Here is a 16901-nt window from a genome sequence, read left to right on the forward strand (position 1 = left end):
CGTACGTCTTGAAATTTTGGAAAAATAAAATTAGGTAAAGTAAAATAATTTTTATGAAAATGAGAATTAATCAATTGGTAATATTTTTTAAGTGTAGGGGTTGTCATTGAAAACTAATTCTATATTCTTATTTGTAATCCTACCTAGGTCTTGTCCTACCACATTCCTTTTCTTGTAAGTTCAATTGAAGATTTTAAGGATCACATTCCAAGAGAAACTGATATGAAGGTAATAATATAATTTATAGTTGGCATTTATAGTCTCTAAAATGAAATATTTAAATTACATATGCAGTAAAATATAATAAATCCTAAGTACTATATAGTTTCTATTTTATAGTGGTTAGTTAGCCTGCTTGCCTTTGTAATTGAATCTAAAGAGCTCAGCACCAAAATACTACCTAGGCATTTTGAAAGTCAGTCTTCTTTGATCACCTATAGCAATGCAAAATTGACTAAAAATAGATTTTTTTTTTCTTAAATGGATAGCTGTTTATTCATGGTCATAAAGAAAATTAAGAAAGATGAGGCAATGAAATAATAGTTGTGTTGTTTTAAATACAGTAAAATTCAATAAATTTTTAAAAATAAATGTTAAAAGGTCATTTCTTATAAAAGAATGTAATTATAGGCTATAATTTTAAAAGGATTTTTGGTATTCTGTTTTTAACTAATATATATAAAACAGTGGGTTAGTAGCCTTCTGTGAGCTTACAATTTTCATTTTGAAATCTATTGAGCCATGAAATCCAGCCATTCATGTAATCCTAGCAATGACTGACCAGTGATTATACATCTAGTAAGTGATATATCAGGACTCAACGTTTGTGTTTTCTAAGTTGACATATTTCTTAGATTGTTTCTTTTTCACATATCTTGAAAAACACTGACTGAAAAAAAATAATGTCTAAACTCCTTCGAATGACACCAAAACTCAAATTGGTGCCACTCAAACTTTTTGAGATCTATTTTCTACCACTTCTTTCTTCCTGTTTCTTACTCTGCCCCTCTTTTTATATGGTATTCTGTGAGCTAACTAGATCTTTCTGTTGCATTCTCACAGCTGTCTGTTTTACCTTCTAATTTATTCTACTTGAAAATACCACCTTTTCTCTTTCTGCCTTTTGAAATCCTGTGTGTATTTTAAGGCCTGATTCAATCACCATTTTCTAAAAACCATTCTTAGATTTTCCAGTGATAAAGAACTTTTTTCCTAGTGTTATCAGAGAACTTGTTTATCCACTGTGGAGTTGACTATACTCTGCCTTGTGTTATATTTTTCTACTTACATTTATACTAAATTGTATATATCTTGAAGATCAAGACTTTATTTTGTTGTTGTTGTTGCTGTTGTTTCTCTTACAGTGTTTTGCACAGAATAAACATTTGAGATCAGTGATTGTCTTATGATTTTATGATTGAAAACTATGTACAGATAGCTCGAAATGATTTCCTAAGTGGAAACACTAAAGAAAAAAATGAAGTTAAGGAAACAAAACCTAATTAGTTCTTGAGAGGATGCTGGTGTGCAGAATTTCGAGAATTTAATTAATATTCTGAGCAACCATTCAGTTTTCACCTGACCTAATCATGCTTTCAATAGAACTTAACTGTTTTTTAAAATATATTTTTCAACAGCTTTATTGAGTAATAGCTCACCTATCATAAAATGTACTCATTTAAAATGCACAATTCAGTGGTTTTTAGTGTAGTGACAGAGTTTTGTTCAGCCATCACCACAGTCAATTTTAGAACATTTTCATCATCCCAAAAAAGGAGCCTTGTACCCATTAGCAGTCACTCCCCATTCCACTCCTTGTATGCCATCCGCAGCCCTAGGCAACTTACTAATCTACTTTCCGTTTAAGTTAGCCTACTTTGGACACTTATATAAATCATCATTTGTAGTCCTCTGATACTGGCTTCTTTCACTTAGCATATTTTCAGGATTCATATATATTACAGCATGTCAGTACTTTTTTTTTTTAACTGATTGTTGAATAATGTTTCACTGTATGTATATACCACCTTTTATTTATTCACATCAATTGATGGGCATATGGGTTGTTTTTACTTCTTAGCTATTATAAACAATGCTACTGTGAGCATCCATGTACAAGTTTTTATGTGAATGTATATTATTTCTATTGAGTATATACCAGGAGAGAATTGCTGGGTCATATGAAAACTGTATGTTTAGCCTTTTGAGGAACTGCTAAACTGTTTTCAAAGTGGGTGTGCCATTTTCCATTCCTACCAGCAATGTTTGAGGGTTTCACTTTTTCTGCATCCTCACAAATACTTGTTATTATCTGTGTTCTTAATTATAGCCACTCTAGTGAATGTGAAGTGGCATCTCATTGTTTTGATTTGCATTTTCCTGATGGCAGATGATATTGAACATGTTTTTATATGTTTATTGGTTATTTGTATATCTTCTTTGGAGAAATGTCTATTCAAAGCCTTTGACATTTTAAATTGGGTTGTCTTTTTTATTTGTGAATTCTTCATATACTTTGGATACAAGTCCATTAACAAATTCATGATTTGCAAATCTTTTCTCTAATTCTATTGGTTGATGATGTCTTTTAATTTCAGTGAAGTCCATTTTTATCTATTTTGGGGTTTTTTGTTTGTTTGTTTGTTTGTGCTTTTGGTGTCAATCTAAGAAACCATTGCCTAAATGCAGTGTCTTAATGATTTGTGCCTATATTTTCTTTTTTTTTTTTCTTTTTTCTTTTCTTTTATTTATTTATTTTTATTACATTTTAGGTTTTGGGGTACATGTGATGAACATGCAAGATTGTTGCATAGGTACACACATGGCAGTGTGGTTTGCTGCCTTCCGTCCCCTCACCTGTATCTGTCATTTCTCCCCAAGCTATCTCTTCCCACCTCCCCACCCCCCCGCCCCTCCCCCATTTCCCCCCAACGGACCCCAGTGTTTAGTACTCCCCTCCCTGTGTCCATGTGTTCTCATTGTTCAACACCCGCCTATGAGTGAGAATATACGGTGTTTGATTTTCTGCTCTTGTGTCAGTTTGCTGAGAATGATGGTTTCCAGGTTCATCCATGTCCCTACAAAGGACGTGAACTCATCGTTTTTGATGGCTGCGTAATATTCCATGGTGTATATGTACCACATTTTCCCTATCCAGTCTATCATCATTGGGCATTTGGGTTGGTTCCAGGTCTTTGCTATTGTAAACAGTGCTGCAATGAACATTCGTGTGCACATGTCCTTATAGTAGAATGATTTATAATCCTTTGGATATATACCCAGTAATGAGATTGCTGGGTCAAATGGGATTTCTATTTTTAGGTCCTTGAGGAATCGCCACACTGTCTTCCACAATGGTTGAATTAATTTACATTCCCACCAACAGTGTAAAAGTGTTCCTATTTCTCCACATCCTCTCCAGCATCTGTTGTTTCACGATTTTTTTTTTTTTTTTTTTTTTTTGAGACAGAGTTTCGCTCTTGTTACCCAGGCTGGAGTGCAATGGTGCGATCTCGGCTCACCGCAACCTCCGCCTCCTGGGTTCAGGCAATTCTCCTGCCTCAGCCTCCTGAGTAGCTGGGATTACAGGCACGCACCACCACGCCCAGCTAATTTTTTGTATTTTTAGTAGAGACGGGGTTTCACCATGTTGACCAGGTTGGTCTTGATCTCTCAACCTCGTGGTCCACCCGCCTCGGCCTCCCAAAGTGCTGGGATTACAGGCTTGAGCCACCGCGCCTGGCATTTCACGATTTTTTAATGATCGCCATTCTAACTGGTGTGAGATGGTATCTCAATGTGGTTTTGATTTGCATTTCTCTGATGACCAGTGATGATGAGCATTTTTTCATATGTTTGTTGGCCTCCTGTATGTCTTCTTTTGTAAAGTATCTGTTCATATCCTTCACCCATTTTTGAATGGGCTTGTTTGTTTTTTTCTTGTAGATCTGCTTTAGTTCTTTGTAAATTCTGGATATCAGCCCCTTGTCAGATGGGTAGGCTGCAAAAATTTTTTCCCATTCTGTTGGTTGCCGATTCACTCTACTGACTGTTTCTTTTGCCGTGCAGAAGCTGTGGAGTTTGATTAGGTCCCATTTGTCTATTTTGGCTTTTGTTACCATTACTTTTGGCGTTTTGGTCATGAAGTCCTTGCCTACACCTATGTCCTGAATGGTTTTGCCTAGATTTTCTTCTAAGGTTTTTATGGTATTAGGTCTGATGTTTAAGTCTTTAATCCATCTGGAGTTAATTTTGGTGTAAGGTGTCAGGAAGGGGTCCTATTTCTGCTTTCTGCACATGGCTAGCCAGTTTTCCCAACACCATTTATTAAACAGGGAGTCCTTTCCCCATTGCTTGTTTTTGTCAGGTTTGTCGAAGATCAGATGGTTGTGGGTATGTTGTATTTCCTGTGAGGCCTCTGTTCTGTTCCATTGGTCTATATCTCTGTTTTGGTACCAGTACCATGCTGTTTTGATTACTGTAGCCTTGTAGTATAGTTTGAAGTCCGGTAGTGTGATGCCTCCTGCTTTGTTCTTTTTGCTTAGAATTGACTTGGCTATGCGGGCTCTTTTGGTTCTTTTTTTTTTTTTTTTTTTTTTTTTTTTTTTTTTGAGACAGAGTTTCGCCCTTGTTACCCAGGCTGGAGTGCAATGGCGCGATCTCGGCTCACCACAACCTCCGCCTCCTGGGCTCAGGCAATTTTCCTGCCTCAGCCTCCTGAGTAGCTGGGATAACAGGCACGTGCCACCATGCCCAGCTAATTTTTTGCACTTTTAGTAGAGATGGGGTTTCACCATGTTGACCAGGATGGTCTCGATCTCTCGACCTCGTGATCCACCTGCCTCGGCCTCCCAAAGTGCTGGGATTACAGGCTTGAGCCACCGCGCCCGGCTGTGCCTATATTTTCTTCTAAGTGTTTTACAGTTTTAGCTTTTACATTTAGGTTTGTTATTCATTTTGAATTAATTTTTGTGTGTAAAGTAAGTAGATTACAAACATTTTAAACTAGAACTTAATCCCTGCCATGTTCTTATTTTTTCTAAGCTATACTGTTTTGCTTCATGTTTTATACTAAGGTTTGTTGTCACCATATCAGAGGTAACCAGTTATGTAGATAGTCTTTATCTGAGATTATTGAACAGTCAGAATATCTTGAATATCTGATGTCTATATGTGATACAGAAAAATTATTTATTAGAAATTCCCTTATCAGATTTTTAAATGAATACTCCTTTAAAAATCTATAAGTAATTTTTCACATTTATAGATATGATATGATTAGACATTGAACCACTGTAATTTTTCATTAAACTACTATGAACATAAACATAGGTCTAGTAATATTGATTCACTTTTGTTCATGTATTTATCTTTTCTGACTTGATATTTTATATTCATGCTTCCAAGCAAAGTGATAACTTTAGAGTGATCCAGCTGAACTGTGCCACAGAAAGTATACAAGTTTTGTTTGGCCTAGCAGTAGGAAGTTAGAATTAGCAACACTTCACACAGTATTCAACCTACCTTGAATCAGTTGTTCAATATATTTAGTTATGTTGTAGTTTCTGCTTCAGCCAAGTTTCTGAAATTCTCTGGTGTTCTAGGCAGACTAATAAACAGGGAGCTTTCTCAGAAATTTGTTAAACTATTTACTGCTCTGTAATTCGTATGTTTTTATCAGGTTGCAATGAATGTGTATGAGTTATCGTCAGCTGCTGGATTACCTTGTGAGATTGATCCTGCATTGGTAGTCGCTCTTTCTTCACAAAAATCAGGTAAAATGTATTAGTAAGTATTTAGTATTCTTAGTTAAAGTTACCAGGGCATCATAGATGTAGGTATGATATTTAACCATATATTCAAATGCCTGCTTTGCGTTAAGCTTTTTAAATTTGTTATTGTTATTGCTGGTAGTTGGAATATATCAGTGCATAAAACAAAAGCATCCCACCTTCTGGAACTTGAGGTTACTCAGCCATTTAGTGTGTACAGATGCAGCAGTCAGAAGGATCCAGGTCTGAGCCTTGAGCCATTCTAAGATTTAAGAGCTCAGGGAGAAAAGGAAAAACCACCAAAAAAGAAATTTAGAGAAATTGAGAAGGCAGGACCAATGAAGTAGAAGAAAAACCAGGAAAGAGTAGTTTCTAGGAAGATAAAAAGGAGATGATCAGCTATGTAGAGTTAATTGGTGGTACTGAGAAGATCAGTATCAGTGAGGTTTTATTGGCAAAAGGCTGATTAATGAGTACTTAAGGGAGAATCGGAGAAAAGGAATTGGAGATAACTGTAAGAATACAACTCTCCCAAAGAGTTTTATTATAAAGGGGAGCAAAGAAATAAAATTATTGTAGCTGGATGCAAGTGCAAAGTAAGAGAAGGATTTTTTAAGATAGGAGAGATTATAGCATTTGTATGCTGATGGGAGATGGTCCAGTAGAAAGCAAAAAATGGAGATCTAGAAAAGGGCTTCTATTTTTATTGGACTAGAGTTATTCATCATCAAGAGTTTGTACAGTGTTATATAAAATATTTAGAAATTTTTAATACCAGCCCTTTAAAATGTAGTGCATGCTTAGAATGCTCTAGATAGTTCTGGATTTCTCTACAAAGTAAACTATAGCATTTCATCTATTTCTACTACTAAAATGCCCCGCCCCCCTTTTTTTTCCATTTAACAATGCTCTTTGTCTCTTCATTCGTACTGTATGTTACATTTAGTCACATGGATAATTATAACTATTACTTGATTTGCTACAACTGTATTTTTTGTAATCAACCAAATCTTTAAACGTATTTTGGCTTTTTTCTTACATTCAATTCTTAATTGCATCTAATGGTGAATAGTAGCCTAAATAACCCACAATTTGAGTGCATATCACAATAAATGTTTTAGAAAGGGTTATGTCTTGAAAACTTTAGGGCAATGCTAGGTATTTTTATTCATGACTAGTTTCGTCTGTCTTCTAAAATAGAGAGACTGGAAACGCAGTCCTCTTTCCACATTTGTATCTTTTAAATAGTAAATTTAAAATTATAGTCATATCTATTTCAAAAAGTAATTAAGAATTGTTTTGGTGATTTTTCAGAATAATTTATGAGATAATAAGTTTTCTAAATTATAAATAGAACTTTCTGATAAAGTAATAATTTCTCACTGGTTTTCAATTAAGAAATTTTAGGATCACAGTTATCCTAACTATATTTTTTGTTCTACAATATCTTACTTTACTATATAATCAGAGCTCCTTGAAATATGCCTAAGTAATTGATAATAGTCAATAGTAACATAAATTGTTTCTACTTTATATTTTAATAACCAAATTTTGACCAATTCTAAGAATGCTAGTATTTTACTATTTCCAAAAAAAAAGTCAATCATTTTTCAAATACAAATGTTTTGTCTAGTTTAAATTATGAAAGCTTAACAAATTTTGAAGAAATACCTTGATTTTATTTTTAATTTTTGTCCCTTAGAAAACATTAGTCCAGAAGAGGAGTATAAAATTGCCTGCCTTCTCATGGTGTTTGTGGCAGTTTCTTTGCCAACACTGGCCAGTAATGTGATGTCTCAGTACAGCCCTGCTATAGAAGGTAATAGTAGTTTAAAAGTGTTTCGGCAATGGAAAAATCATGTGTTTTGGTACTTTACTTTTCAAGTAATTGGTGCTCTTTTATAATGAAATATGACTTTTAAGTCCTGCCACTAACTGGCAGTGGAACCTGGGGTGGTCTGTTTCCTTTTTCCTAAACTGCAGTTTCCTGATATATTAAATGTGTGTGAGTAAGCTCATGTGTGCATAAATGTGTGTAGAAGTTAGTGAGGGAGTATCCAACTCATAGGACTGTTTTAAGGATTGAAAGATAAAATGTTGTAAAGCAGCTAAGCACTTCCTTTTGGTTTCCAAGATACTATAAAACTGATGTGTGATTTCTTTTAGATGTTTTCAGAAATGTTTGCCTGTTTAACATATGCATGATCATTTGCTGCTCTCTTGCTACATACACTATTTTTAAAAACTTCAGTGTTCATGAAAGTCAAAGGAGACCAAGTTCGATCATGTTCCAAATCTACTCTTAATTATGCCACTGTTTATATAGATTGTGAAGTCATTAAAGATTTGCCTTCTATGTATTATTTGCTATTTTGGGGTCGCACAACCCTATTTGCATTTTCTCAGGACATTGCAACAACATTCATTGCTTGGCCAAAGCCATCAACCAGATTGCTGCAGCTTTGTTTACAATTCACAAAGGAAGCATTGAAGACCGTCTTAAAGAATTTCTGGCGGTAGGTATAATCAGATTACAGAACTCATCACGTTTTATAAAGGAAACTAAAAATCAGAACTACAAGATATAAGAATAACTTCTTTTTATTTTTACATATTATCTAGTGTCTTCTCATTTTGTTTTTATATTTTCTCAGGTATATAAATTTCAGTCTCCTTTTATTTATTTTTATTTATTTATTTTCTTTTTTAGAGGGAGAAACAGGTGAAGGCGGGACATTAAAATTGAGGAGCAGTCAGTTATCATTTGCTTTAGACTTGGAAGTCTCTTTCCCAATTCTAGAGCTCTGCAGTATGACCTTTTTTTCTAAGCTGATGTTTGGACTGCCCTAGAAATTTTCCTAGATTTGAAAGAGAAAAAAGCAAAGGAAAATTGAGGTCACCAGGAAAACTGTTCTCTCTAAAAAGACATATTTTACTTATTTCCATTTCTTTGGAGAAAGACCATTAATGGGTGATAAATTAATCATTAAAAATACTACTCCTTGCCGGGCGCGGTGGCTCAAGCCTGTAATCCCAGCACTTTGGGAGGCCGAGGCGGGTGGATCACGAGGTCAAGAGATCGAGACCATCCTGGTCAACATGGTGAAACCCCGTCTCTACTAAAGGTGCAAAAAATTAGCTGGGCATGGTGGCGCGTGCCTGTAATCCCAGCTACTCCGGAGGCTGAGGCAGGAGAATTGCCTGAACCCAGGAGGCGGAGGTTGCGGTGAGTCGAGATCGCGCCATTGCACTCCAGCCTGGGTAACAAGAGCGAAACTCCGTCTCAAAAAAAAAAAAAAAAAAAAAAATATACTACTCCTTATCAAAAGAGAGGAGTGCTAAATGTAGCCTCATGAAACATGCTTTTTAGTTTCTTTATCAGTGTAGTTCTTCCTTTTCTTTATTACTATAACCTTTTCCATACTTTATTTAAAGGAAAGACCATGGCATACTGAACTCTAGAACATTTACTTCTTTTTTAGTTATAAATCCTGTCTGCTTTTTAAAAAAAAAATTTTTAAATTAAATATGCAAATATAGTACTAACTTGAGGGGGGAAATAACTTCTATTTCAAGAAAAACACTATTAAAATGTTTAAATGTTTCTTTCCACTTGCAGATAATTTCTTCATTCACGAGTTTAATGTCTTAATCTTACAGTGTTTCTGTGAAGTCAGATCCAGTGTAAAACTGCCTTTTTACTTGGGAACTAAGAAATATAGTCAATACAGATATTGGAATAGGATAAGAGAAAATAATTTGAATCATTTTAAAAAGCAGACTTGTTCTCAAAAAAGTCAGTTTTAAAGACCAATAAGAGTATTTGATTACATTTATTGTGTTAGTGTCTTTTTGTGCCTTAATTACTCTTTAAATTATTGCTTGAATGTAGAGTATCGAAGCTCATCTTGTTATTTAATTGCTTATTATTTTATATATAGCACTAAGTGATTGAAATGTGTTGAAAGTTGAAGCATACCAAAAATAAGTAACTAATGAACCTGTTATTAACAAACTCACTTTATGTGTACGTATACTTTTAAGCTTGCATCCTCCAGTCTACTGAAAATTGGCCAGGAGACAGATAAAACTACAACAAGAAATAGAGAGTCAGTTTATTTACTGCTAGATATGGTAAGTCTCATTTATTTTTACTAACAATAAAAAAGTTCCAGTCTTTCCTGAGAATCTTTTCTTAGCATTTTAGTTGTCGAATACTTTTTTTGATCCCTTTTATTCACTTCACATAAACCATACCTTTCTAAAATTTGCAGAGAAGACTAACATCACTTATATTTTATCATTTTGGTAATATCAGAAAATAACAAAGGTTAGCATTAACTGAGTATTCTTTTATGAACAGTTTTTCCACCTATTGGAAAACACTTAGGCCTTATATTTTTCTACTGTAATGGTTTCAGCTCTCTTCTAGTTTTCTGATTTTTCCACATTCTGACTGTACTCTGCCCATCTGCCCATTTTGTGTAATTTTCTATAATGCTCTGTGCCTAGTCACTTCCCTCTCTGCAGTAATTGTGGACCAGCTCTGCTTGTTTCTACCACATGGCTCTTTCCCCACTTAGAGTCATTTTCCTTACCTGCAGAAATTGTATTTATCCTAATGACTCAGCACACCCCACAGCTCAAATCTTTTTCCAAATCATTCCTGATTATTTTGGCCTACATTAATCTTTCTTCCATTTTGAATTCCTCTAGAATTTGCAGCTTTCCATTTAATTATAGTTGGTCTTATGTTTGATTTTGCTTCCTAGCTTATTAGTCTTGGATTGCCAGTTAGAATTGATAGCATGGACCATATTTTAAGTATTTTTCTATTGTCTTTTATTTCTAGTATATCAGTGAGGAAAACCAAAGTGCTCGATATATTCTTGTTGATTAAATAATTTAATTGAGCTGGGCACGGTGGCTCATGCCTGTAATCCCAGCACTTTGGAAGGCCAAGGCAGGCAGATCACCTGAGGTCAGGAGTTTGAGAGCAGCCTGACCAACACAGAGAAACCCCATCTCTACTAAAAATACAAAACTAGTTGGGTGTGGTGGCTCATGCCTGTAATCCCAGCTACTTGGAAGGCTGAGGCAGAATCCTTGAACCCGGGACGCAGAGGTTGCAGTGAGCCGAGATCATGCCATTGCACTCCAGCCTGGGCAACAAGAGTGAAACTCCATCTCAAAAATAACAATAATAATAATAATTTAATTGAGAAGTGGTACTTTTTAAACATTTTGATATACATTCACTCTGGCATATTTACATTTTAGATTAAGTAAAAAGGAAATAATATGTGTCTATTTCTAATAAGAACAGTGTAGAAATTATGCCTTACTGGTTGTCAAGAACTGTTCCAATAATAAATAACTTGAGTTTTGATGCATTTTTTGAATTTTTCAGATTGTACAAGAATCCCCATTCCTTACAATGGATCTTTTGGAGTCTTGTTTTCCTTATGTCTTGCTGAGAAATGCATACCATGCTGTCTACAAACAAAGTGTTACATCTTCTGCATAAAATATCTACTTATTCAAGACAAGCACGCATTTTTGTTGCCTTGGTTTTACCTGTAGACTGTGGAACTATTTTACCTTAAGGCCTGAAAAAGTTTGTGGATTATAAATTTCTTTCATACGGTTGTATTTTCTGATCATTGGTTTCTTAATATGGTTGTACTACAGTATACTTGGTTGATTTAGGTTGCACATTCACTGAATTCACTGAGATTATTCCTATAATTTTAGAGTATCATTTATTTGAAAAACATACATTATCTACATGTTTTTGATATTTGATAATGAAAAAAAATCTTTGCTTGTTTATTTCTGAAAAAATTGTATTTAGTGATTATTTTAGATAGTGATATTATAGCATTCATCTGTGTATAAATTATTTCATATAGGGAAGAGTTCTGATCTGTACCTATGGTTCTTATTGAAAACAAAATTGGATGTGCATTTCTGTGATGTTATGAATACATTTCTACTTTATTTTGAAACGTTTGCCAAACTAAATACCATAACACTGTATAACATTTAAAAATGTTAAAGGACTGCTTAGAATTAGAAGCAGATCATTTCCCAAAATTCTAAAAACAGCAGCATATGTTGTTGCTTGTATAAAGCCTAGTGATAATTTTTAGACTAACTTCCATGGTGCCCTGTTGGCATTATCACTACCATTATACCCTGCTGTATAATAAACAATCTTAGACATTTATCAACTGTTGATACAAATGTTAGTCCCTAACCACTTTTTATATATGTTTTAAATTTTTGAAATTCAAGTGTACCTGCCATAACATAAAATAAACACTAGACTGTATTACAGTTCGAATGATTTCCTTAATCAAAATTCTTGGACATTCTTTTGATAATACGAAAGTTTTTGTTCCAACTTAGTTTAAAATAAATTTTGGTTTAGGAATGTCTAAGTACAGCAATCGATACTAGGTCAGCTATTACATGATTCGTTTAAATGTTTTGAAAAACATTTCATTGAAAAAAATACCAAAATTAGAAAATAAAATTATACAATACTTCTTAAAAATTAACAACCTAAAGCTTGTATGCTATCAACTTGCTCATTTGAATAACCAGATAGAGTTATTTAAAAGAATAGTGAAAATATTGAGTGATCATGGGACTAATGAGAATGTTGAGAACTGCTACATTAGTCAGTAATGAATGAGAAGGACATAAAGGGCCTATTGCTTAATGGTTGGCATGGAGGGTAAAGCAACTCATTTAGTTTGAAAACTAACCAGATGTTTTGCTCTTTGTTTAGCATTGTTGAGAGACTGTTTCTCAACAGCTTTGTATCTGAATATCATAAAGAACTTCTGTTGTTCACAGCTTCTTATATATATGCTGGTAACTTGTGTTAAGAAAAAAGAAATCTGCTGTGAACTCAGTTATAATATTTTTTCTTGTTCAAATATAGAGACTATAATGAAATTGAAGTACTAGAAGATTATCATACTGCTATTTTGTGTATAATTTGTCCAGTCTGTATTTAAAATAGAGAGTAGTTATCACTATCTGTTGAAAAATTGTAGTGATTCCATAAAGATTTTTTTAAAGGGAAATTTGAATGGCATAATTCAGACCTGAAATAGTCTGATTTACACAGTGAACAGTCAGAACTAAGATTTAATGCTGTTTGTTTTGAAATATTACAATCTTAGAGGGGAAATAACTTTGTTGGCAATGATGTCTTAAGAGGTAAAGTAGGCATTTGCATATGTACACTTTGGAATCATATGTGAAAGGGCATAAAGATGAAAATAAGACATTCTCTACCACTGCTAGGTGGAGAAAAAAATCACTCCTTCATAGTCACCTAAAGTTCTTGTCCAAATTTTTTCTCTTACAGCAAAAATATTTTTAATATCTTGTTTGTTTTCATCTTTATTTTCTTCTAAACTTATATAACAACATGCTATTTTTGTTGTTTTCTCTACATTCATTTAATTATACTTTACATACTGGCCTGTAATCTGCTTATTTCACTCAATAGTAGAAAAAATGTCTTTGATACCCTTTTTAATACCTCTGTAGATACCATAACTAATTTACAATTTCATGGCCAGGTGTGGTGGCACATGCCTGTAATTTCAGAGGAGGATGGATGACTTGAGGCCAGGAGTTCGAGACCAGCTTGGCCAACATGGCAAAACACCATCACTACTAAAAATACAAAAATTACCGAGGTACGGTGGTGGTACACACCTATTATCCCAGCGACATGGGAGGCTGAGGTGGGAGAATTGCTTGAACCAGGAAGGATGAGGTTGCTGTGAGCTAAGATCACACTGCTGCACTCCAGCCTGGGTGACAGAATGAGAGTGTCTTACAAAAAAGAGAATACTTGGATAGATTGGATAGATATTTAGACAATTTATTTACATTATTATAAAAGTATATCTATATCTTTGTAAACTTGACCCTTTTTTTTTTAAGAACAGTTTCTCAGACTTAAAATTACTTGCTTTCTACTGCTTTTTCATTCATTTATTTAAGCAAGTATTTTTAGATGCCTGGATGTAACGGTGAGTAAAATGGTACCCCTTTTATAGTTGAGCTTGGATACTAATGATGGTATACAATAAATGAGCAAACTTCTGATGGTGACAGGAAAGTATACAGGATGATATGCTGGGAAGCAGTTGGGGAAGCAGTAGAGAAACTACTTTAGAAAGTGCCATCTGTGTAGTAGAAAACATTTGCTCTGGTACATGAAGGATTAGAAGGAACCACAAGTGGGCTGAGGGGCAGAATAGTAAAGGCAGAGACTTAGAAGGCAAGCACAAATTTGGCATGTTTGAGAAGTTAGAAGTGTATCATCTGTGTCTCTGTCACAAGGAGTGCTCAAGGTCCCTCTAGGAGCCTCATGGGCTAGCTAGCTCTTTTTCTTTTCTGATCAGTTGCTTGCTTGCTTTCTTCTTTGCTTATATAGCCAGAGTTCACAAATCAAATCTAATGTAGGTTAGTTTAATAAAGGAAATGAACATGAATTCACTGATAGTCTCTTGCATTAATGTGAAAATGGTAAAAAGCCTGTTGTATACCATCAGCCTTCTAAATGAAGCCCAAATTCTATAAGGTAGTGAACTGTAACCTACTGATTAATTTAGTACATGATCATGCACATTCTATTATAATGAGTAGCTTTTCTGAGACTTCAGCTGTATTATTCCCAAGGCTTTTGTGAATAATCCTTAAAGTAGTGACTGCTTACATCTGTATTTCATGTCTTCATAGTCACTTGAAATGACATCATGAACCATCATTTCATTTCAAGGCCTTAGCCTGAATTTTCAAATAGACAATATGCCCTCTTTCTCCGAAGATTTGCCATGACCTTCTGCCCTTGGGAAAAAGTATTTGCTTGAGATTTTAAATGTCTTATTCTTTAGTAGAAAAAGTATGTTTTTAGTTATTTGGTCCTGTGGGATTGGAAGGAAATTTAAATAATATTTATTGACTCTACTTTGGTATTATTTTCAGAGTGGAAAGTAACTTTAAATATATTAAAATTTTATTCATTTTTGCATGAACCAAACTTTCCATGCACATTGCTGTTCTTGACTATCCAGATTAAACATGTCTAACTCTGGAATGTTTCCTTTCCAATAAAAGTATTAAGCCTGTCATTTTGGCCTAAATAAAATGGGATAAATTAGCAATCTGAAGTCAGGATCCTAGCCACAGAGGCCCATGTCTCATTTTTCTTTTAAGTATACTCCTCACCCCAGCCCATACCTTTTTTTTTCTGTTAAGGATTGAGATAGATGGACAATCCTCTTGGTGCTCTTGGTGCAGATGCATCTTGGTCACCTCTTATATGAGGGCAACAAACTTGGTAAATGTGTGGCCTGGAGATGGGGCTGTACTAGGTATGTGACCTTGGTGATTGCCTTGTCTCAGTTGTAGTATGTGGCTGAGTTACATTCATGGTACATTTAAATGCACATACTAACCAAATGCCAATAGCTAAGGCTTGAAATTATTTGGCCAAGACCGAAACTGAAGATTACCACCATAAAATAAGCTTATAGAATCTATGAATAAATAGGAAAGCATATTTTTAAATTACTATAATTTTATCAAAGCTCATTTCATAAAATTTAATGCAGTGCAAAATCATTAATTTCTCAGAATTATCAGGTACTAAATTGCTCTCACATTAAACTACTAATTTAAGATAGTAAGCAGTTATTTTAAATTATAGAGCAGGAAGCAACTCATGAGGTTGCAACCAAATTATATTTGTTTTTTCTCCATTAGTAACTGACTAAAAATATTTCTTTAACTCGCGGAGTTGAAGCTTTTGTGGTCAGTGATATAATTTCATTGAAGCATATTCACAGACTAAAACTCTGTGCACTACTCCATGATGTGTTTTGAATGTTTTCAGAAACAAACCTAAGATAATGTCCTTGTTTACTTTTTTTATTTCTGATTTTTTTTGCATATGTTTGCTGCATCACCCAGTTACTTGAGAAGTTGTCCCTAACCTTTGTGCTATGCTCTGAATGTTCGTGTCTCCCTGGCCACAAATTATGTTGAAATCTGATCATCAGTGTAACAGGATGTGGGGCCTCTGGGAGGTGATTAGGTCATGAGAGTGGAGCCTTCATGAATAGGATTAATGCCCTTGTAAAAGGGCCCCAGGGAGCTGCCTTGCCCCAACCACCATGTGAAGACAAAGCAAGAAGCCACTATTTATGAACCAGAAAGCAAACACCAAATATGCCAGCACATTGATTGGCTTTCCACCCTCCAGAACTCTGTGAAGGAAGTTTTTTTATAAGAACAAATTTATCGTTCACAGTTCTTGTTTATAAACTTTATAAGCCACTCAGAGGCATTTTGTAATAGCAGTCCACATGGACTCATATTTTAGTTCTAGAAATGTGGCACTGGAATGATGTAATTGGCTCTCAAGATGACAGTATTGCTTCTGAATTTTTATTTTCATATCATCTTTAATTGCGTGAACACCATTTTTTAGCATCTTTCCCTGAGTAGAAAGAGATTCTCTATAGCAAGTATTATGTAAGAAGTACTGGTGGCCAGACACAGTGGTTCATGCATGTAATCCTAACACTTTGAAAGTCCAAGCCGGAAGGATCATTTGACCCTAGGAGTTTGAGATCAGCCTGGGCAATATGTCTAAACCCCATCTCTACAAAAAAAAAAAAAAAAAAAAAAAAAAAAAAAAAAAAAAATTAGAAAAAATAGAAAATTGAAAAAATTAACTGGATGTGGTTGTATATGCCTGTAGTCTCAGCGACTTAAAAAACTCGGGTCGTGGCCGGGCGCGGTGGCTTAAGCCTGTAATCCCAGCACTTTGGGAGGCCAAGGCAGGTGGATCACGAGGTCAAGAGATCGAGACCATCCTGGTCAACATGGTGAAACCCCGTCTCTACTAAAAATACAAAAAATTAGCTGGGCATGGTGGCACGTGCCTGTAATCCCAGCTACTCAGGAGACTGAGGCAGGAGAATTGTCTGAACCCGGGAGGCGGAGGTTGCGGTGAGCCGAGATCGCGCCATTGCACTCCAGCCTGGGTAACAAGAGCGAAACTCTGTCTCAAAAAAAAAAAAAAAAGCTGGT

The 16901-nt window shown here is 34.8% G+C and overlaps 1 protein-coding gene across 4 annotated transcripts in view; it reads left to right on the forward strand.

Annotated features, from left to right (window-relative positions):
• The window catches only part of NCKAP1 (NCK associated protein 1), a 118227-nt gene extending 106122 nt beyond the window's left edge, over positions 1-12105 (forward strand). For all 4 annotated transcript variants that reach the window (XM_074399379.1, XM_039469737.2, XM_074399380.1 and 1 more), the window contains 6 exons: positions 148-228; positions 5681-5774; positions 7474-7590; positions 8178-8287; positions 9816-9905; positions 11182-12105. In XM_074399379.1, the coding sequence (XP_074255480.1) occupies positions 148-228; positions 5681-5774; positions 7474-7590; positions 8178-8287; positions 9816-9905; positions 11182-11298 (609 nt within the window). In that variant the 3' untranslated portion in view covers positions 11299-12105. The remainder of the gene's footprint in view (positions 1-147; positions 229-5680; positions 5775-7473; positions 7591-8177; positions 8288-9815; positions 9906-11181) is intronic.
• The last annotated feature ends 4796 nt before the right edge of the window (positions 12106-16901 follow it).

The sequence above is a fragment of the Saimiri boliviensis genome, chromosome 5, assembly GCF_048565385.1.
Source record: "Saimiri boliviensis isolate mSaiBol1 chromosome 5, mSaiBol1.pri, whole genome shotgun sequence".
Classification (NCBI taxonomy): domain Eukaryota; kingdom Metazoa; phylum Chordata; class Mammalia; order Primates; family Cebidae; genus Saimiri; species Saimiri boliviensis.